The 23,057-nt window shown below is 41.9% G+C and overlaps 1 protein-coding gene and 1 long non-coding RNA gene across 6 annotated transcripts in view; one reads left to right on the forward strand and one right to left on the reverse strand.

Annotated features, from left to right (window-relative positions):
* si:dkey-172j4.3 (diacylglycerol kinase delta) overlaps nucleotides 1–23,057 on the reverse strand; it is a 70,014-nt gene that overhangs the window by 31,287 nt on the left and 15,670 nt on the right. The window contains exon 1 of one of the 5 annotated variants that reach the window (XM_087178344.1): nucleotides 1,921–2,389. The exons of 3 other annotated variants lie outside the window; for them this stretch is intronic. In XM_087178344.1, coding sequence (XP_087034470.1) covers nucleotides 1,921–2,076 — 156 coding nt within the window. In that variant the 5' untranslated portion in view covers nucleotides 2,077–2,389. Of the gene's footprint in view, nucleotides 1–1,920; nucleotides 2,390–23,057 lie in introns of those variants that run through there. One more of the 5 variants, XM_023422699.2, reaches the window with a different exon arrangement.
* On the forward strand, nucleotides 14,205–17,099 carry LOC147818172 (uncharacterized). The gene is made up of 2 exons (XR_015438245.1): nucleotides 14,205–14,606; nucleotides 16,479–17,099. It is a non-coding gene; the product is annotated as an uncharacterized LOC147818172 (long non-coding RNA).

Consider the following 23,057-nt stretch of genomic DNA (forward strand, 5'->3'; position numbering starts at 1 on the left):
AGTCTTTGAGTTTTAGCCTGAAACTTAATGTGAAGCTGGTGAAAGCTAAAGTGGAATTGATGAGATAAATGATTCAAAAGCATTCAGATTTTTTTAAACTGCTAATGGACTTCAAGCCTACAGTAAAAACCAAACTTCTGATGCAGATTAAAAGGTGTGTGTGTGTGTGTGTGTGTGTGTGTGTGTGTGTGTGTGTGTGTGTGTGTGTGTGTGTGTGTGTCTGTATGTGAGGCTATGTTTACATGCACATTGGTGCAGCTACACTCACTTTTGGGCAGCTTTTTCAAAACCAAACTGCATAAGTTTGCATTTTAAAAACAGCACTGTTTAGCATAGGAGTATGAGACGGTTTTTTATATCTACCTTATTTTCAATTAATCAAATGAACTATTCGCACCATCTAATCAACATTTAACCCCACACAGAGGATTACTGGTGATGTGGGATCAACCGCACTTCTTTTACTCGCAATAGTCTCGTTATTATGCACATGCGAGCGGGGCAACAACATGTGACCTTCTCATCCCACCTCCTCCAGGCCATTTCTGTACATAATAATGTGTTCTTAGTCGAGTGGCCCGGTTGACTAATTAATTAAAATGTCTGGCTTTCCTCCTGATTGACTAGTTGTACTGTGCGGAGAGGCATATCAGCAAAGCAAACAGCACACGTGTACGGGACATATGGCTGTATAAACACAACGTATACTGTATGCAAAGGTCAGGTTCTGCACCAGCTTGCTGTCGTACTATAGCCACACCCATGATGGCGTTTTCTCCCTTCCTCTCCTCCCCTCTCCTCCCCCAGCTGAGAGATGTTGTCAGACAGATCAGTGTATTCATTAGAGCAGGACTAATTACATCACAACAATCATCCCCAGTAGACCTGATGTGCACACACAAAACACACACGCGTACACTTAAAAAGCCGTGAAGTGGATGTTCAAACAAGAGCGCATTAACACACATACTTACTCATCTGCAAAATGCACACAACAGACGAATCTGACTGATTCAACCCTTTACTCTCTTTTTTTTTTTCCCCTTCAGCTATATTTTTCCACACACACACATACACACACACACAACACACACTGTACGATACTGACGACCTCCATCCCACAAATTAACACTCACAGTTGTGGATGACTTCATTGACCTTCAGTGGTCTCGGTGTAAACACTCAAATCAACAAAATCACTGGGGTTTCGATTTGTTTCCCAGACAGACGAGTGACCTGCAGACCGACATGTGGACATCAAGTTTGTTTGGCTGGTGAAAAAGCAGAACTTCAAGTTGAAGACAGTTTGTTATTTCCTGTGATGAACATTAGCTGCCACTGGTAGAGAAAAGATGAACTCAGCTGTTTAAAATAACTAATTTCTCTACTACTTTAAATTGCAAGACGAGCGGAATAAACATCTGTATGCTTGGAAAACAGCTGCCCCTATTGTTGGGATTCACAGAGAACGTCCTTGCTTTTAAAGATCCACATCGTCAGTGTGAATGAACTGGATAGAGCAGGAGAGTTTTAGTGTTTTTGTGGGATTTGTTGAAAATAAAAACAGCACAGAATGTGTTAGAAAAGATATGAAAGGTGACAAAAGGTGCAAAAAGTCTCTATTTTGATGCAATATGATGTCACCCTCCTGCAAGCAAAATAAAATGGCACATGCAAGACCACACACACACACACACACACACACACACACACACAGAGTGTAAATACCACTGCACACACTCTAACGGAGCCTCCTGCACTTCCTACAAGCTGAGGAAGAGAGTAAAACCAAAACTAGAATCAACCAAGTTAAATCGCTGTATGAGGGAACGACTCAACCCTTTAAACGTGGATTAACCACTAAATATCCTCATTCTGACCCCCCCCCCCCTCCTCCTGGATGTTCCCTCGCACACTGACCTCTTCCTCCAGCCGACTCTCTCGCAACTTCTTGATGTGACTGGAGTTCAAATGGTCCTCATGGCTGAGCTGGCTGTCGTCCCCCTGTCCTCCTCCCTCATAGCCAAACAACAGGGGCACAATGCAGCACCCACTGGACCGGCACAGCCCCAGCATTTGGCAGCAGGCGCAGTAGTGACCTCACTTTCTTTACTTGATACACAATTTAAAAAAGGGTAGAGCTGCTAGAAGATGGGTTGAGGAGGTAGAGAGAGAAACTGCTCTTCAAACTTTTTGCTCTTGTCTGGTGCTATTTGGATTGGTTTCCTCCCATCTTTTCTTCTTCTACTACTTTAAAAAAGGTCTGAAATCTTCTTCTCGCTTTGTCTACATAAACTTTTCTCTCATATCTCTCCTTTACTTGCCCCACCTCAGCAGTAACTCTCCCTCCACACCAGCAGTTCCTCAAACAATGCAACCCTACTTCCGCCCTCTCAAACTTCCCTTGTGAGGTAGCCACGCCTCCTCAGGTGTGCTGTAAGACACACCTCTTTTACATATGTGGCTTTCTTTAACACACACATTCTCTCTCTCTTACACACACACACACACACACAGAGAACCTGGTACATGCAAATGAGCTCTTCACCTACCTTACATGACACACACACCTGAGAGGAGTGGTGTGTGTGTGTGTTCATGTAAGAACAAGCCTATTTCCTTGAGGCTATAAATAGAACATGAAGAACCTGTCTGTCTGACTGCTCGTTCACTCACACACACACACACACACACACACACACACACACACACACACACACACACACACACACAGGATAATGGCTGCTCCTGATTCAAGGCATAAAAAGACACCAACACTTACAAGATTGCACAAACACACAAACATCCACCGATCAGTCACAACGTTAAAACTTTGAAACCGGTGACTGGTTTTAATGTTGTGGCTGATCGGTGCAGACTCAGTCAAGTCGTGTCAAAATGATGGGGAGGATAGTGGCAGCTGGAAACGTCACTGTGATCTCAAAAACTCATGTCCTGCCAGCCTGTATGATCTGTCCTGACTCTCTCTGTGTGTGTGTGTGTGTGTGTGTGTGTGTGTGTGTGTCTACGCTCTGCTGCCTACGCTCTGTCATCGGACTGCTTTCAGTGTCAGATCAGTGTCTAATCTGCCAAGGCAAATTACAGCAAGTGTGTGTGTGTGTGTGTGTGTGTGTGCGCGCGTGTGTTTGCGCGTGCATTACTATGTGCGTGTGTGTGTGTTTGCGCGTGCATTACTGTGTGTGTGTGTGTTTTCTGCCAGTCGGCATATCATTCTGTCTTTAATGAGCAGAAACATGCTGTTCCCTGCAGACTCGCTCACTGACACCAGCTCTCTCTGTCTCTCTCTCTCTCTCTCTCTGTCTGTCTGTCTGTCTCTCTCTCCGTCCTTCTGTCTCGCCCCCTCAACTTCCTTCAGTTTTTTTTTTTTTTTGTCGCTTTTTCTTTCCAAAACTTGTTTTTTAAAGCACCCCCATCTTTGTTTCCATCCAAATTCTTTGTGGTTAAATCAATTCTGAATCAGGTCAAAGAGCTTCATTAGCAACTTTAATGAGTCATGTAGCAGAGCTATTGATGTGGAATGACTTTGATAACAGCCATGGTATCTCTGTCTAGACTATTTGTGCCGCAGTGTTTCCACTGATGGGCGACAGGGCGGACACGTGGGCCACGCCACTTCATTAGTGATCGTACCTGTCTCAATTAATATGTTTTAACATTACGAAGTTATGAATTTACACAGCACACAGGAGAAGGCGGACAGATAGAAATGTCCTCTGCATTTTAATTTGGCATTAAGACTTGGCCCTTAGCAAGATACACTCCTCTTCTCCAGTTTATTCGCACGCCACACACTTTCTTAAACTTGCAAAGCAAAAGTAGCTAGAGTTAACCCTGAGGTGGATCCTATCTGACAAATACTAACATGCCTGTGTCTGAATACTGGAAAGCAGTCATTCAAACCTTATTCTAATATCTTATACTGATGCTATGCTAACCTTCACCTTCTTAGCTAAAGAGATACTGTCCCTCCCTCGCAATCAAGTACCAAGATTTGCGGGGGCGGATTCGAAAAATCTAAGAACTCTGGGCCATGTTCGGACCAACATTACCACTACATCATTAAGCACAGCATCTCCAGTCCCCTAAAATGGGCACTGCAGGAAGGCCTTAAACACAGAGCCCTGGCAAAACAACTGCTGTAAAGTTGATCCTTCCTCTTTTGCAGCAATACAAGTGAACGTCATCGGGCCAGTAAAATATGAGCAAGCGAACGTTCCTAGTAACTTGTAATCTGACCAGGGTTAGTCAACTGTTTACCCCAGGGTCATTGAGACGAAGGATAAAACAAGTCATCTGTAGAAGTTAATGGAGTTGCAAAATCTTAACTCGCAGCATTATGAACAGCCGTGCAGTGTTTCGACATTTCATCAGCCTTAAAACTCATGGATGTGCAGTGTTACGTCCTGGATTGTCCTTTCTTTTTCCTCGCCAGCACCTGCAGCAACATGCCCCCACCAACGTAGTCATCACATCAACATCCCACAATGACTCAGACAATAATGTTTTTTAAAGTATTTTTTTGTCATACATCCACTTTTTTTCTTTTAAGACGAAGAAAAAAAGCTAAACGTACTGTAAATACATAGATTTGGTTCAGGAAATTTGATCTCATTTCTGCCTTTCAAAATAAAAGTCTGTCTTCTTTTTTTTTTCTTTATACAGATCCATCTGGCTTTGTGCAATACTAAACCTTTAGACTTTATATAGAGCCTCTACTGTTTTCTAAACAATGGACAACTATCATTTATTCATGAGTTATTTGAATTGACAAAGAAACCGTTAGTTCCTCTTTTGTGAGAGGAACTCAATGGGTGCATGAGAAATGTCCTAATTTCAGGAAAGAAAGTAGCACATGATGTTACGCACTGTGTTATGTACTACTATATATATCACAATGACTTTAAGTTTATATGTTTTTATTTTTTAGGAATTATTCTTTACAACTTTTGCCTCGAATCATCAATAAAATGATGTGTTTTAAGGACTGAAGATACTAAATGTTAAGACTACTAAAGCCAGTGTTTTTCCTAAACAATGGACAGCAGCTGTTTATTCATGAGTAACTGGAAACAGCACAGAGACACTTTCAGGTGTCTCTGTGCCAGAGCTAATTAAGGCAGGCGCACGCTGGCTGTTGCAGACACTGAACCCCCTGACCTTTCAAATACGGCCATGTTTTTGTAATCATGAGGCCTCGCCGTCCCTGGACGGACATCGCTGGAATGCCAATTGAAGATCCCTCAATGTCACCACCAGCTGTGATTTTTTTTTTTACAACGCTGCAGTTATTCGTTCCCTCCAGCAGATGGCAGACTGAGAAAGAGATGGGGCGGGAAAAAAACAGAGGAGAGGGTCAGGGTGATGGTGGTTTTCACAGGGAGTGAAACAGCAAGACTGGAGATGGAATGAGGGCTTGGGAATGGGGGGGGGGTAGAAACATTAGAGAGGAACATGTAAGAAGAAAAACAGAAGAGGGAAAGAAAGCGGTGCAGTCGTTTGTATCTGTCAGATGTAGCTTGGTTTTAACTCTTCACAGCCTGCCAGCGGGGTGTGTGTGTGTGTGTGTGTGTGTGTGTGTGTGTGTTGGTTTATAAACAGAAGCATATACAGTGAACATACATATCCATCTCCGCACTTAAAACATAAGAAAAGTCACGTCTGTAGCATTTAAATGATCTTTTTTGCATTTGTTTCACACACTTTGCAGCACCACACAAGTGGGGGTTTAACATGCAGCACATCCAAAGCAATTTAAACAGAACAGAAATCACAACTGTGAGCATGTTTTATACTTAAGGCACAGGCAGACGCCAAGTGAATCATCCTGCTGCTGTAAACCCCACCCACCTGGAGCATGGAGGTGGATAAAACAAACACAGTATCATTTGCAAATAATAGCTGACCCAGATCTTTTAGCTGTTAATTAACAAATAACAAATTTTCTCTTTTTGCCTCCTGACATTTAAACTTGGTAACGCAAAGGCATGCAAGGTTGCCATGGTAACAGTCAGACTTTCGAATCAACCTTCAGCTTGGAAAATGTAAGGAAACACACTTACACAAATGCACACACACACACAAACTGTAAAAAAAAAAAAAAGTTGAATTTATCATCTTTTCACCTGGACATTTTCTTAATTGAAAAGGAAATTAACAAGGATTCTTGTGTGTGTCTGTGTGTGTGTGTGTGAGTGTGTGTGTGTGTGTGTGTGTGTGCGCACATGTCACCACATTGTCCTTGACAACTTTTGTTATTCCAGAAAACAGCAAGTAACACAGCAAGTCGCATCGTTTGAAATAGGAACTGCTTGCATCATCTGTCATGCATAAACACAACGTCTGACCACACACACACACACACGGAGTCAGAACAAGGCGTGGGCGGACTTTGCACCATGGCGACCACATCCTGTCTCATGTACCTCTGTGCGTTTATTAATAGACACACACACACCAGTGATATGTGCAACAAAAAAAAAGAAAGAAACAGAAACAGCCAGAGAGAATCTGAAGACACTCCGTCGTACTTTAGATGGACAGATGGATAGAGACAGCCAGACACAACACACACAAACACACACAAACACAAACACACACATTTCTTCAAGTTTAGCCACATTTCATGTTTGTATGTTAATGTGTTTTTGAAATATCATCCAGTTTTTTGGCTGCTGCCTGTGAGGTTTGTGCACTGAAGGACACATAATCTGCTGCTGCTGGTAGAGGGGGGGGGGGGGGGGGGGGGGGGGGGGCTGCCTCGGAGCATACGGACCAAATCTGGCTCTGATGCTGCATAATCCTCACATACACACACAAACACACATAGACACACGCCGTTTGGCACACGTGCGCACACACACACTGCCGAATGAACAGATAAGTCTCTCAGCCAGAAAGAGATAGATGGTGGAGGAGGTGGAAGGGACGACGTGATTAGCATGTCGCCCCTGTTGTTAGAATCACGCAAGTAAAGGTTTTACATTTGAAATAGAGGCGAGAGGGTGAGATGATAAGGAGGATAAAAGGTGGAGCAAGACTGAGAGGAGAGGAGAGGAAAAAAAGAGAGGGGAGGTGATGAGAGCAGAGATGAGCGGAAAGAGAAGGAAAAGGGAGGAGAATATTAAAGGAGAGGAGAGGAACGAAGGACAGGAAGAGAAGGGAAAGAAGGGAGGAGAGATGAGAGGAGATGAGAGGAGAGGAGAGGAGGAGAGGAGAGGAGAGGATGTGATGCAGGTGGGGTCGAAAAAGGAGAGAGGAAAGATGGGAGGAGATAAGCGAAGATGAAATATGGGTGTGCGCCTGTGTGTGTGTGTGTGTGTGTGTGTGTGTGTGTGTGTATTTGTGTGTGTTGTGGCTGGTGATTATCCCTGATGATCACACACTACTGTTTAATCTTGTCTCCCCACACTCATCAGATGTGGTGGATGCCTGTGTGTGTGTGTGTGTGTGTGTGTGTGTGTGTGTGTGTGTGTGTGTGTGTGTGTGTCTCTCTCAGTGTCTCTGAGGACCTAATGTGCATGCAGAAGCAATTTATCTGAGATTTATTTAAAACAAATTTCAATGTATTTTAAGACATTTAAGTAAAATATTGTGTTCGTGTGTGTGTGTGTGTGTGTGTATGTGTATGAATGAGTGTGTGTGTGTAAGTGTGCATGAGTGTGTGTAAGTGTGTGTGTGTAAGTGTGCATGAGTGTGTGTGTGTGAGGGAAATGTGAGTGAAATGAGTTGTGTGTGCACGTGTGCATGCTCTGCAATATTCTGTTTTTATGTCCCTGTGCTGTCAAGCTGTAATGTCTCTCCCCACTGGAATTTGTAACACAGCTTAGGATACAAACACACACACACACACACACACACACACACACACACACACACACACACACACACACACAGACAGACAGAAATGGAGACAAAACAAAACACTCTCTCCCTCATCGGTTGTGTCGTCGTCATGGGAGATCAGTGATTTCCACGGCAACCTGTGGGGGCTTTTCCTGCCCTCTCCACTCATTCCCCTACAGCCTCCTTCAGAACATAATTGCTGCGGTAAACTGGATCCTGCTGCGCTCCTGCAAACACTGCTGACAGTTATGTTTATTAAAAAGCCCTTTAATTCCACGAGTGCGGCCGGATCCAAACCGAGATCTGGATTTCTTGAATTCTTCTTCATCATATGAAAGTTTATTACAGCTCAGGGAACATAATGTTTGCCACGATAGTACATTTTAATTTTTCTCTCTTATCCTTTCAGCAGTAATAATATTTTTGTTTATATTTCTTGGCACTTTAGGAAAGTTAACTATATAAAAATGATGAAAATATTGTTAAAAATTTTAGAAAGGGAAGCTGTTATCTTGCTTGCACGTCCTGAGTGATATTTCTCAAAAATTACATTTTAAACCAGTTTTTTTTTAGCTCTTTTCCACCATGAATTACTGAGCTATTATTGGGTCTATAGATCATATGTCATGACCCCAATCTGGCACGCACACGACCACATTTACAAACTCAAATATTTACCACCATAACCACCGCCACCTCACAGACTTCACTCACATCTTCCTCGCTACGAGGGGTCGTGAGCATATGAATATTTCAGCGAGAGCGAAGGTGTCTACGTTTGTTCTGTTTGCACGGTCACGAAAAATATACTGTTCCTACAAAATCTATACAATCACATGTTCCACCTGTTGAACCTGAAGGTAAAAAAAGTTCTCTCTTGGGAAATAATTCTCCCTCTCATGCGCTAATTTGTGTGTTGCCTTCCCCAGACAACACATACTTCCTGTGATAAGACATTAGCGCGCCTTTACTCAAGATTAGCTCGAGATTACACACAAAGCATTTCACAGAGGATTGCTTCATCAGCCGCAGTGACTATGAAACGCATGGGCTAAGCTTTTGTTATGGCAAAATGCTTCAATGTTACAGCAGAGACGCCATTAATTGTGACTTTCAACACTGCACTGCACTGACACATTGAGCCCCAAGGAAGAGGATGTTTATGGGATGTCTTTTTATCACTGTCAGCAAATGATAGCATTAAAAAGTCCCATATTGTACAAAGTGAGATTTCCATGTCTTTTCTGATTACAAAGCAGGGGAAAGTATCAAAGCCTCAGTCCACAGAGAAATGCACACAGCCTGTATTCAGAAACTGAGCCTTAAAACAAGCCCTCAGGACTTCTGGAACTTTGTGATGTCACAACTATACAGTCACCACCCCTCAGCCATGTCTCAGCTATTTTCTTATGGATATCAAAACTTCAAATAAAACACTGAAAAAGTGTAAAATAAGGCCCCTAAAACATATTATCCCTCAAAAGATTACACAAAGGTGATGCCATGAGCACCAATCAGGACTCAGCAACACTTCTGTTTATCACTGTAACTATGACGACAAAGGTGCGGTACACCTGCTGCCGCAGGGCCCCAATTTCAGAAGATGCTCCTACAGGTCGTATCAGAGGATGGGGACAAATGATGTAGCACTTATTTAGCAGAAAGACTGAATTTTACAGTGAAATTACCTGTATTTAAATTCTGTAGTATGATGTCAGTGTTGGCGTGTCCTTTAGATGCATTGTCTAAATACAAAGTGCCTTCAGCTGTGAACTGGCAGGTGGGTCGGCGACATAAACAAAGGCTGTGAGAGCTGACAGATCGGAGCCGAAAGGAGAAGAAGCTCCAGGCTCGAGAGTTTGTGCAGCTCCGACTCCTCTGCGCTGCTAAATGTGTTAAAGAGCTCGGAGCCGGGGGACCGGGTCGGTGACTGCAGACCGGGGGTCAGGTCACTCTGAATCAAATCACGTAACAGGAATCAGAGGATGTCTCCTGTTGCTACATGTGTGTCTCTGCAGCTGGTAGCAACTGAGTCGGTTCCTAAAATGGACACCTCGCTTTCCCTCAGCCATCCTCATCCTCAGCTTTAAATAAAAATTCATTTCAGAATGAATTTGCTCCACTGACTGAGACAGTTTTGATGTGGGACTGTGGAAACTGTTGCTGTAACTGCAACGCAAAGAAACCTGCTTATTTTTTCAAAAACAGCTTGTCAGATATTAAAAATGTCTGCAAGGAGAGTGTCTAATTTTGGTTTACTTTACTTTAATTTGCTCTTGTCCAAGTTTATAACTTTCTGTTGATGCAAACAGTTCATCCACAATCTTGAATTTTGAATATAAAATACTTCAATTGAAAGTGAACTGAACGTAATTCAGAGAGAAGCTGGACTTAAATTACAGCATTTAATCACAGATGTCAAGATAAAGTGGATCATATCATAAGTATACACAACTGCACTAACACACAGATACTGTATATTCACAGTACACACGCACACCAAACACACACACACACTTGGTGTACACATCTACACACAACATAATGAGCACAATGGATGTTGTGGAGTAGCTCTTAATGGAAAAAATGAAGTACTATTATGAGTCAAATGGAATATATTACTGATATTTACATGCGATACTAAAATGAAAAACATCTAAATTATTAATGTTCTACTCTTTCGTTTATGATCATGAAAGATGATAAAAGCAAATTAATTTAGTGTTTCTCTCCATTGTCATTGTAAACAGTTAGAGAAGCAATTTTGAGAGATACATTTTGAACATTGCACACGAGACCCTCGGGGACAGCCTGCACAACTTCCCCTAAAACTTTCCATGAATCATAACTGATGAAAACTGATATCAGCACCCTCGTGTTACTACTGTGTGCAGACACCCGGTTAGAATACAAGGTTTTCAGTTCAGTACAGTGTCGACTTACTGGGTCAACAGACTGTGGCCTTAAGCAGCGTCACTGTCTCACAGAGGCTCAGTTTACGTGGCTAAAGTTCAATATTATTCCTCAGTTCTTCTTGCTCAAGTTTCATGAGAGCAAACGTTTCAACAGCCTGCAAATCATATCTTATACATGCCAGGGTGTTTTGATACAATTCTGTCCAACTATAAATAATAACCTACTGTAATTCTTAAAAGAGATTTAATGTCAGGTTAGTTAACTCTAATAACCTTTGCACAGATATGCTGCATTTTACATATAAATCCCCAATTACTGAGAGGTGCACTTACACGGGAGATGTTCTATTTAAGTAAGGGCACCGAGAGAGTACAGACCCCTGCTGGAGTCAATGTCAAACAACCTCGGAGGAAAAAAATTCAAATTTATAGTAAATGATCCGGATCTGCCCCAAAATTTATCAGGTTCTTCCACAAGATCGCGACCCATCCCTCCAGCAGGTTCGGTGAAAATCGGCTCGCTTCTTTTTGTGTAATCATGCTGACGAATAAAGACGGGGTGAAAACACAACCTCCTTAACGGAGATAATTATGGAGCTATGGAATCAATTAAATCGTTTGGGTTACTACTGAGGTTTTATAATAGTACACACATTTTTAGAATTTTTTCGTTTTCTTTTTAGTTTTATGTAGTACAGACACTCATCTGCCAAGTCAGCACTTACACGCTTTATCTGCTGTATTTAAGCTTTAGTTAATGAGGCTGGAAAAAAAGGAGAGAAATTGAAGTAGGTGTAGCCTATAGCAAAAAGGAGTGAAAATTTGAGAGCGTATCACATTGTTTTATCGATAATATGCAAACAACCCTGTGCTTGACAATTTCTAAATTAATCTCCAGCACTATGAGGATATTTAGACTACACTTTCTGGAAGTCACAAGCTGGTAGTGCGACAGGATGGCATGTTTTAGCACAATATAGTACTGTAGTGTCACTTTCTGTGAGCTGGCCCAAGCCTGTGTATGTAAAGATAAGATGGAGTTAAAGCTGGTAAACATACATTTTCCTTTCCTCCATCTGCTTTTTTCCCCACCATCGCTCTATTTCTACTTCTTACTTACTCTTTTCCCGTCTTTCATCTCTTTCTTCCCGTCTCTGCCTCCTTTCCTTTCTCTACACATTACCGCTCATTCTTTGCCTCGGATCAATATCACTCTTCCATCTCATCCCTTCGCCCATTGCTCCTCTATCCAGGCCATCTGTTTACTGCCCAGATCGATAACACTTCCTCCTCCTCCTCCTCTTCTTTTTTTTTTCTTTTTGTTAACTGTGATTTTTTTTTCTTTCTTCATCCCACGTCTCTTTTAACCCTCTTTCCACCACCACCTACCGTCCCCGGTCGATTACGATTTCCTTCAACCCTCCCGTTAATATTTCTCCTCATCTTATCGTCTCTCCTTTCTGAGAATTATGCATCCTACACCCGTGTTCTGACATTTTCCACCTTAAACTGCTCTAAGTGGGGCACTCATACGTCTTCATCAGTTTAATATTTCTCATGAGTCTGTGTCCGACTTAAAGGATGGTGGACTATTTGTCACATAAAACGGGAGGTAAACTGAATTGAGGTGACCCTGCTTCTCCGCCCCTCTCCTCTGTCTCCGTTAGGTTTTGTAATGTGATGGATGGAGCAGACCTCTGCATGTCTAGACTACAATAATCTGCTTTTTCACTGTGGTGATTTGGCCAATAAAATTCATCCTACACAGTCTGGTGGTCTAAACGGCCTGACCTCGAGGATTGAGGACGCTATTAGCGATCTGAGCTTTGTATCATGGTCTTGATACTGAAACAAAGGTTTGACTTTTATCAACTTCAGTCCCTCAGTGGGAATATTATCAACTCTGGAGACAGCTACTTTGTCTGAGAATCATGACTTTTAACTGAGTGGACTGGTTTAAAATAAGGTCAGCCTACTTAAAATTAATAAAACAAAACAAGCAAAAACTCATTGTATGATTTATATAATATGGATAACATCATTTGTTATATGGTATCTGAGTTTGTTCTATATTTAATCACAGAAATGTAATCAATTATTCAATTATTTGATCATAGAAAAAGAAACAATATGTTTAATACGCAATCACCAACAGAGCTTAAACTTTAAACAGTTTGCTAACTATTAATCATCAGAATTACATGAAAAATGACTTTACTTGCTACATTATTTTCTGACTCAAAAAACTTTGGAGGTAGCGATTTATTGACCTTAACAGCTAGCTTAATGTTAGCCGCAACGGCTACAAGTTCAAACCTAGGCCGTAAGATTAACACACCCTCCAGACACCAGCAGACTCTGAATGTGGGTTTCGCAGTGGCTAGTGTTGCTGAATCATTTCTGTCTTTTGCTAACATCAAACTGCTTCCCACAACTCCAGCCAGTGCGCCAAGCTAATGTTGTTCTGCAGTTGTCACAGAGACCAAACTAAAATCCAACTTGCGTCAAACCCAGAGTAAAACAACAAACAAGACGAGGACGACCTCCGAGATGTCAAGTACTGGGATTAGTATCTAAGGATTTACAGAGACGTTGAAAAAAAACATTACTGTAAGACATTAGTACGTAAGGGAGTTTACGTTCCGCAGCTACACACTGCTACACACTGCTTCACACTGCTTCACACTGCTTCACACTGCTACACACTGCTACACACTGCGCACCGAGCAGAGTAATTATGAAACAACGGACTTCGACCTGGCTGGTAAACAGGGCTGAAAATGTGGAAATACTGAACTGTGACAACAAGTTTCCCTGTAGAGACTTGCACAAGCAGAGTAGCTACTATTGCTAAACGTGTGTGTGTGTGTGTGTGTGTGTGTGTGTGTGTGTGTGTGTGTGTGTGTGTGTGTGTGTGTGTGTGTGCCTTCAGGGTGGTTTTACGAGGGCTTCTCTGCTGGCTGTCATGCTAATGAAAATGAACTCCTCTCCTCCTCCTCCTCCTCCTCCACCTCTCCATCTCTCTGTCCACTTTTCTCTTTTTTTCTCTCCCTCCCTCGCTCACCTTTTTCATCTCTCTTCCCACAGCTCTTTCCTTCTCTCCCACCATTACTCCCCCCCCCTTTTTTCTTCTTTTTTTTGCTTTTACTGTTTATATAAAACTCACAAAGTTAAAATAACCTTACTCTGCACAGACATGTAGTGTCCACAAGAGGATAAATCTATGCACATAAACACACACGCTGACGGAAACACATGGCCAGTGTGTTTTGACAATCTTCCAACGCGCTGATGCTGTATTTGTTTAACAAAATGACCTTCTAAATTTAGACTCCATATCCCCGAGGAGGCTCTAAAAATGGAGACAGGCTTTTGTGTGTGCGTGGCTACTTTTATTATATCTGTATGAGTGTGCGTCTGTACTGTACATGTCTGAATTCTTGTGGCTACAACAGAAATTCTTCTGGTTTGGAGCGTTGGAGTTTTTTTTTTATTATGAAGGATGAAATCAACAACAGCGCCTGTGGTCATCTTTAGGACACTGGACTGTGAGAAAAAGGCCTCTCCTGGCTCAAGTGTTTGTGTGTAAGACTGCGAAAGACTACTGGACATGAGCTTTCAAATCCACAGACCAGTCATGACTACACCTTTGTTGAGATGGATATTTAATTTTTTCTTTCCTTTTTTCTTCCTCCACCCGTTCTGAATCATTCTGCGGCTCTGAACATCTCAAGAGCTGAAACGCTTCGACAGAATCCGACGGCGGATCAGGTGAAGCCGCATGTGCTTGGATCTGACAGCGGAGGGTGTGGAGCGCTACAGATTACAGTATGTGTGTGTTTTATATGTTGTGTGTGTGTGTGTTTATGTGGGCGGGCGGCTGCTGTACATGAACTGGGATGGTGTCTGTGTCTTATCAGCGTTTCATGGTCACATAATGTAAACTGGAAACATGTTGTGTAACCATAGGAGGAAGTGATCCGACTATCGCTGCCTGTTCTACTTAACATATGCAAAACAATGTTGCATATGAAATTAATTTTCATTGCATTCAAATGCAATAAAGCATGATTTCATTACTATTTCAGTTTTATTGCACTTATTACTATCACAATATGTTTGAACTGCCCCTCAGGTTCCCGCTCTCTTTGACTTTACACTCTTAAAAAGGTTCCATATTTTACACTTTTCTAGTGTTTTATTTGAAGTTTGATAATAAGAAGATATATTTGTGGTTTTAAGAACCAAAAACCATCTCAGTGTAGTTTTACATCTCCTCTCTCAGGCTTCTCTCTGGAGCTCTAGTAACAACAGGTCAGTGAGCCAATCAGAAGAGAGGAGGCTCTGAGCCTCTCTTCTTATTGGCTCACTGTTTTCTGAGGAATCAAAAATAAAAATACAGCAGATTTCAGGTAAAATACTCAGAGAAAACAAATCCTGCAATTTTTGGATGGTGGGTCCAGGTGGGTTAGGGTTAGGGCGGTGACTGCTTTGTTGTGACATCACAAAGTTAAGGAAGTCCTGGCGGCGTATTTTAAGGTTCAGTTTCTGAATACAGGCTGTGTGCGTTTCTCTCTGTGGACTGAGGCTTTGATACTTTCACAGTATTAATATAGAACCTAGACCTGATCTATAATCAAACAACACATGGACATCTACCTTTATACTATATAGGACCTTTATTTTTAGGAACATAATAAAAGCTATTGTTATTATTGCATTATGATGTCACAGTGAAGTTCATTTTTGACCTTTCAGATATCAAACACCACTTCATTTTATGCTATTAGACATATGTGTTGAGTTATGGCCAAAAACATGTTTGTGGGGTCAAAGTGACCTTGACCTCTGACTCATGACCACCAGATATTTCCTGAGATATCGCATTCATGAGAATGGGGCGTACAAATTACCTCAAAACATCAAGCAGATAACAGGAAGATAGAAAGAGAGGTGTGAGAGGTGAAGTTCCTTCGTGTGGTAACAACATGATATGTTCCTCTCCGTCGCTTGCATAACAGGTGGGTGTATGTGTGTCCGTACTAACGTGGGTGCTAATGCAATGCTGTACTTAAAGTGTGTATCCCTGTATATTCATGAGAAAGCAAGTTTGTGTGTGTGTGTGTGTGTGTGTTAATCTGACAGGCAACAGATTGCTGCGCAGCGTGCCTACACACTCACACTGACAGACTTCTGCAGTGACCGACCAGAAAAACACAGTGAAAGAAAAGCAGAAAAGGAAGGAAGAAAGAGTGAGAAAGGAAGAAAAGAAAAAAAAAGAAAAAAAAGAGCAAGTAACACAGAAGAAAAACAAGAAAAAGAGAGCCAAAAGAGGCAAAAGGCAAGAAAGAAAAGGGAATAAATGAAAGAGAAAGCAAATTTTTTTTAAAAAGTGGCAACGAAAGGAAGCGAGGAAGAAATAGAAAGAAAGAACAAAACGGATGAAAAAAAAAAAAGCGAAGTAGAAAGAAAAGGAACTTGATGCGTAAACAAAGAGAGAGGACAGTTGGGGATTTACCATATACAGTAACAGCCTGTTTCTAGAATAAGCTGTTTCTCAAACATAGACATGGGACGACAAAAATAGACTTTCTACAAAGGAGTTCGCTGAGTGGTTAGTGGTGGTGCAGAAAGCATGACAAACTTGTGTGTGTGTGTGTGTGTGTGTGTGTGTGTGTGGTTGTGTGTGTGTTTTCACAGAAGCAGAAGACTCCCAGCACTCCCATCTGTGAGTCTCTGATTCCTCCGCCTATTCTTTAGACTGAAGGGAATCCTGCGCTGCTGCAACAATAACACACTGCTGCAAACACACACACACACACACACATACATACATACATACGTGAATGAGAGGAAGTTTATCATGATCTTATCATGTGCACGCATTTACTCATTTATCTGCAAACACGTTGCACACACATGCATGCACGAACTAAAATAAAAAAACACCCACTTTTTGCTTTACAGTAATTCATGACTGTTTGATTATAATGAGAGAAAATCTGGTCGTACAGATGATCTGCACATTTAATTACATTATTATACATGAAACATTATCTTGAAACAACTGTAAATGTTTCTATTAATCATTTCTATTAAGTTTAGGTGTTAGGTTGAGGCCTTACTCATTCTGTCTGATCTATTGCTACCCTTGTAAAGCACTTTGTAATGGCTGACGAAGCTATATAAATAAAGTGTATTTATTTATTTATCATGACCTGAATCTTGATCTTGGTGTTTAAAATCAGTGGAATGCCCCTTTTAGTCATGAGGACTCCTGTTCTTATGGTGCTCACAATAAAAGCTGAACCAAAAAGCAAAGCTCACGCAAGTAAAGGGGTCATTTGTTTTTGTCTGCCGGAGCTTCGTTAGCTTCAATCACCAATTTGATAAGTAATCACCACTTGAAATCAATTGTCAAGGAGAAGAAACACACACTGACCGGTTTCGGTTTCTGAAATAAAAGACCTTGAGAAGTGTTCATGGGAAATGTAGTCTTAAATCCAAGCTGCAGCAATATGGCAGGTTTAAGAGGAGGCTTCGATGGTCTTGATCAAGTCTGTCTGTTTCCAGTGATTATACCAGTGTGTGATGATTAATGCGGAAACCATGACACTGCTTTGTTGTACACTGTGCATATTGTTCTTTATGCTGCTATTTATAAACCACACACGTCAGGAATAAATCATGTTGGCATTTACATGTTGGCACATTTACCTGCATACACATGCTGTGCGCACACACATACACACACACACACTTCCATGGTGAACATACCGAGGAAGCCACAAACAGGTTGGATTCCCGCGCTGCAATCTTCTGTGTTCACAAGCAGATTTACCACAATGCTGTACCAGTAAGGTAGGTAGGTGTGTGTGTGTGTGTGTGTGTGTGTGTGTCTGTCTGTCTGTCTAAGAGAGGAAGTGTTGTACCCACATTTTCACACACACATGCACAGACATAGAGACACACGCAAACACGCATGCACAAGAGGTATGTAGGACACTTATTTCTTTTCGGCGCACACACACACACACACACACACACACACACACACACACACACACACACCTACTTAAAAAAACAAAGAAGCCTTTACTAACCGGCGACCTCCCTCCATTACACCCAACAAACACACATCTCTCATTTTACACACTCACTTCCCACCACCCCCAGTATTCTCCTCTCCATCTTCCTCTTTCTTCTTCTTCTTCTTTTTTCTCTCTCTTTCTCTCTCTCTCTCTCTCTGTCCGTCCTGTACTCCTTTACAGTGACATTCGATCAGCTCTTTGTTTAAAAAACAGTGAGCCCCCCTCAGCCTCTGCTCTGCGTTTCAAAGGATGTGGCTTTTTCTCTCGCAAACATCAGTTTCTTTCCTGGTAAAACCCTCTGTGCATGTGAAGAGCTTCGGGTGTGTATATGAACGTGTGTGTGTGTGTGTGTGTGTGTCCATGTATATGAGGCCTATTTGTTTGAGTTAATGGCGCGGCTTCATTACCCAGATTGAGAAGCAGAAAAAATAAAAAAGAAATGGGGGTATTTGTTGTGTTTCTGAAAAGTTGCCAGCACCTCTAACTCTGATATGATTCACAGTCTGGCTCAGTGTTGAGCTCGATGACTAAGGGAAGAGAGAGTGGCAGACGCAGAGGCAGCGAGAGAGAGAGAGAGAGAGAAAAGGCCGAGTCAGGGAGCGAGATAGAGATGGAAATGGAGAGCATTTGGCGTTCGTGCGACTTGGGGTCGGGTAAGCGCTCCTTCCTAATATGATTATAAATCGTCTTGTCCTCATCTTTTTGTGCCAGTTGCGCCCTTGGCCCGAGTTGGAGGGGGAGGAAGCCTCGTTCCAAGCCTGAAAAGCCTCTGCAGGCCAACTAAGCTAAGTGCCCAGTTGAAAAAAAAAAGGAAAACAGAAGCACTGCTGGCTGAGGTTAAACGGACACTTGAATGAAAAAAAAAAATATATGAAAAAGGCATCAGCCATTAGAGTGAACGCGACAGGATGTATCAACAAAATGCAGCGTTCAAAAGCCGGACTAAAGCAAGATTTGTGAGAGAAGATCCTGCAGCCTCGTCAGCTGGAGTCACTAGGTGGAGCTGGATCAATCGCAAGACGGTCCCATCTCCACTAATTGAGATGCTGTAGATTTGCTTAAATGAAATGAAGGTGTTGGGGGGGGGGGTGACAGAAGCCAGCAGGAAGTCAGGAAGCCAGACGCACACAGGAAGTACAGAATCTGCAGAAACTGAAAGCATACTTGACTGTGACCATACATTAGGCCAAGGTCTTGTTTTGACATTTACTGGAACAACAAAAGCCGATTAATCAGTTAGTTGACGCACAGAAAGTATGACACTCAATAAATGGTTTGTGTCAGCTTGGGTTTCCTCAATTGCACAAAGCAAGAAGAGTGGTGGATTTCCTAACGGATTAAAGCCGTTCAGTTTTCAGAAGGAGCAGATAGAGGACGAACGACTAGCTGAATAATCAATTAGTCAATTAGCACGGTTTAAAACAGCAATGTTTTGGACTGCTAGTTGGACAAAAGAAATATGAAGAGACGTAGACGAAGAAATTGTGATGGGCACTAAAAATAAAAACAACCAACCACCCTCACTCATACAGAGCACAGGCACATCGACCACTTCCCTTTAACCCTGCCAGAGCTATAAACCACCGATCGATGGCTAAATTAGCAACACACTAAGAAAAAAAGACAGTTGTGTGAAAAGATGGTGAGTGCGACACCTGAAAAAGCTCGGACCACCTTATTTGAATATGTTCTTTTTAAAATGATTTGCATTGAGCATCTGCACCTGAAACACAACACTGCAACTTGTAGTGGTGTTGTGCAAGAAGAAAAAATGATTTTTCCATGAAAGAGTAAATATATATATGTATGAACAGTTAACTTTTAAAGGTCCCATAGAGTAGTGAGATTTCCATGTCTTTTTTTTTTTAATATAAAGCAGGTCCAAAGTCTTTATTAATATTATAAAAGTATCAAAGCGCTCAGTCCACAAAGAAACACACACGGCCTATATTCAGAAACTGAGCCTTAAAACAAGCCGTCAGGACTTCTGTAACTTTGTGATGTCACAAAAAAGCTGTCACCAATCTCAGCCGTTCCCCAAGGCCAACCGACCCGGACCCACCATCCAACCTTGCAGGATTTGGTTTCTCTGAGTGCTTACTTGAAATCTGCTATTTCATTCAGTCACTCAGAAAACAGTCAATACATCTTCAAAGTCATGGAGGGAAGAAAGTAGAAGAAAGAAAAGATAGAAAAGAGAGGGGTTATCCCCTGCTATCTTATCTAATCTATGTATCGATCTATATATGTATATGTCTCCTAATTATCTTGCTCTATCTGTATCTGTCTTTTGTTTTGACAAATCTTTGTCTGTTACAAACCTCACACACACGCACACACACACGCACACACACTGATTAAAAATAAAATGTGTTGTTTTTAGAAGGAAAGCCACATCCTTCCAGTACAGTCACCCCGACTCTCGTTCTCTATCTTTCTCTCTCTCGGTTTTACTCTGTTTACTGTTCCCACTAAGGTTCACTAATAACTCAGGACCGTTTCAATTTTCTATCAGAGACGTTCTCTGACTTCTGTAACGATTTCAGTCACATCTGAGCCATCAAATCCTACAATATATTCTAGCTGAACATATGCTGCTTTCTGTTCCCACCAACATATTTGTCTTGCGTTGTTTCCTTGTTCTGAATGTCTTTCTTTGACCTTTTACAACACAATATAAAAACAAGCGATTTGTGTAAGGGGTCTGGGCGGGGCGGATGTCCTGTTTTAGGACCTGTTAGAACGTGTGGTCACGGTGCGGGTTTGATAGGCCATTATTTGCATGTTGTAGCACACACCAGGTAAACTTAATGGCCTCGTTTGGCAACAGTTTTTTAGTCATAGCTCAGGTCTCTATAAAACCGCGTAATGAAAAAATACCATCCTTTAACACTTATATCATAACCAGTTAATTACAGCAATCGTAGCAGCAGTAGTAGCAGGATGATAAATGATGTAATTATGCATCTAAATAAAAACAAACTATTTTCAACTGTTACTTTCAAAAACAATCAGCAGGGAACCCTCCTGTGCGGTACGCTGCGCAGGAAGTGAAGCACACTCCCACACAGGTGGATGACATACAAAAGGTGTCTTCTCACATCAGACACTTCCCTTCAGCCCCGTCTGACTTAACCGTCGTAGCTTCGAGAGGGAAGCACTGACTTGTACAGTACCAGCAAAGGTCGGAGATCACACGTTTTTTTCGTGGCATATGAGGGAGAAAAAAAGAGAGATCAGAAGGTGCGAAATACTGATCTGAAAAATGTTCAGATGTTTAACATGTTCTTCATTTTTTAAAAAGCATGTTGTAAAGTAATTAAAGTGTTTCTAACGTTGTTGAAAAGGTCAAGGTAGTATTAACAATTAGGGATGCCCTGATTGATCGGTAGCCGATTATTATCGGCTATTTTCATTAAAAATACGTGATCGGCAGATCGGCATTACTGCTTCTACTGTAGTCACCGTTCACCTGTGGTTAATACCCCGCTGTCTCTGCCGGGGCAACAGGCCACCAAAACAAACGAGTTCTTATCAAAGTGCCATCTCACCACATCTGAAGGTTCTGGTTGGCCGCACACGAAGCAAGAAGCCTGCCGTCAAAAAGAGGGGCAAGACGTGATAACGGTTCACATGTGGAAGGACAGTGCACACGTTCACCCCGTCTGGCCAAGTTGCCTCCCTTACCTCAGAAGTTCAAACTAACTCACATAAAGACGACTGAACCTCACCGGCTTCGTTCACACAGATGTGGCCAGTTGCTGTGACTTTACCCCTGAGCCACCTGCGTGTGTGTGTGTGTGTGTGTGTGTGTGTGTGTGTGTGTGTGTGTGTGTGTGTGTGTGTGTGTGTGCAGTGAAAGATGTGCAGCAGTTAGACACAGGCAGAACTTGTAATAATCAGATTAATTCTAATGACTGTAATTGTAGGAAACGCTCTAGTGGAAGTAATAGCAGTGAATAGAGCTGACTCTGTCTTTGTCATATGCTGAAAGCCACACACACACACACACACACACACACACACACACACACACACACACACACACACAGGGTGCAGTCTTTACATCAAGTGTCATTAACAGATGTGTTTTTTCATGCTGCTGACTCAGTCTGTTAATCTTCATGTGGTACTTCAAGTCAGGCAGTGTGAGAGTGCACTGACACACAAACAAACACACGCATGCACGCACGCGCACACACTCTCACACACGCAAGCAGCTAAAAAAAAAGAAACAAATGCTGATTTTGCAAGCTGCAGTCACAAAGAATAAACTGAATCATAAAATTTATCTGATTTCTCAGGACAGCAGTATTGCAAAAGCAACATGTTTGTGTGCGAGTGTGTGTGTGTGTGTGTGTGTGTGTGTGTGTGTGTGTGTGTTGTGGTGACTGTCTCTAGCTTCCTGTTAAAGAGGTTTCAAGAGAGACAGGCTGACAAAAACCCAGAGTGAGTCTATTTTTGGACACAGAGAGAGAGATAAAGATGAAGAGACAAACAGGGTTAGAATAAGATGTGTGTAACAACAAAACATGGGGGGGGAAATACAAGAAATTACTTTTTAAAAAGTAAAAAAAAAAATTAAAAAAAGAGGAGAGAAGACAGTACAAGTGTGAACGTGTCTCCTCCTGCTTGTTGTCCTGCTTTAAAAGGCCAACACCCTGACAGGATAAACTGTACCCAGTTACAGCAGCAGAGCATCACAGGAAATGTTGTGGCCTCTGTTCCTCATTAATAGACACACGTTATGGCGAGTGAACGGCGCAGCGTGCACAACATGCAGCGTTCAGTAGTAATGCATCTAAAATTAGAGAATGATCTCGTTTCAACCGAGTCGAATACGTCTCGAAGTTGTTATCATGTGGCGCGTCCTCTAACCTTTCTTTCTTATAAAGTTAATGTGACCTGTACCAAAAATAGCTCTCAATAGCTTTGTAAGAGTTAGCTTATCCTATCTGCTAATGATGAGATCAGGATATTATGAGTTTAACTTAAAGTCTGACTCTACTAAACCCAACTTTTGAGACCAGTATCAGACCTGAGACGTTAAGTAATACTTTATTTCATTCATTACCAACCGCTGCAACAAATTGGCTGGACTCTGTCTCTTTCTCATCAGACACTGGACATCCACTTGATGCACATTATACACATGGCCAGAGACAGTTGACACAAGAGGAGAAATAAA

This window comes from Seriola lalandi, unplaced genomic scaffold (assembly GCF_002814215.2).
Source record: "Seriola lalandi dorsalis isolate HSWRI2012SDOR001 ecotype SW California unplaced genomic scaffold, Sedor1 jcf7180002054684, whole genome shotgun sequence".
NCBI classification, from domain to species: domain Eukaryota; kingdom Metazoa; phylum Chordata; class Actinopteri; order Carangiformes; family Carangidae; genus Seriola; species Seriola lalandi.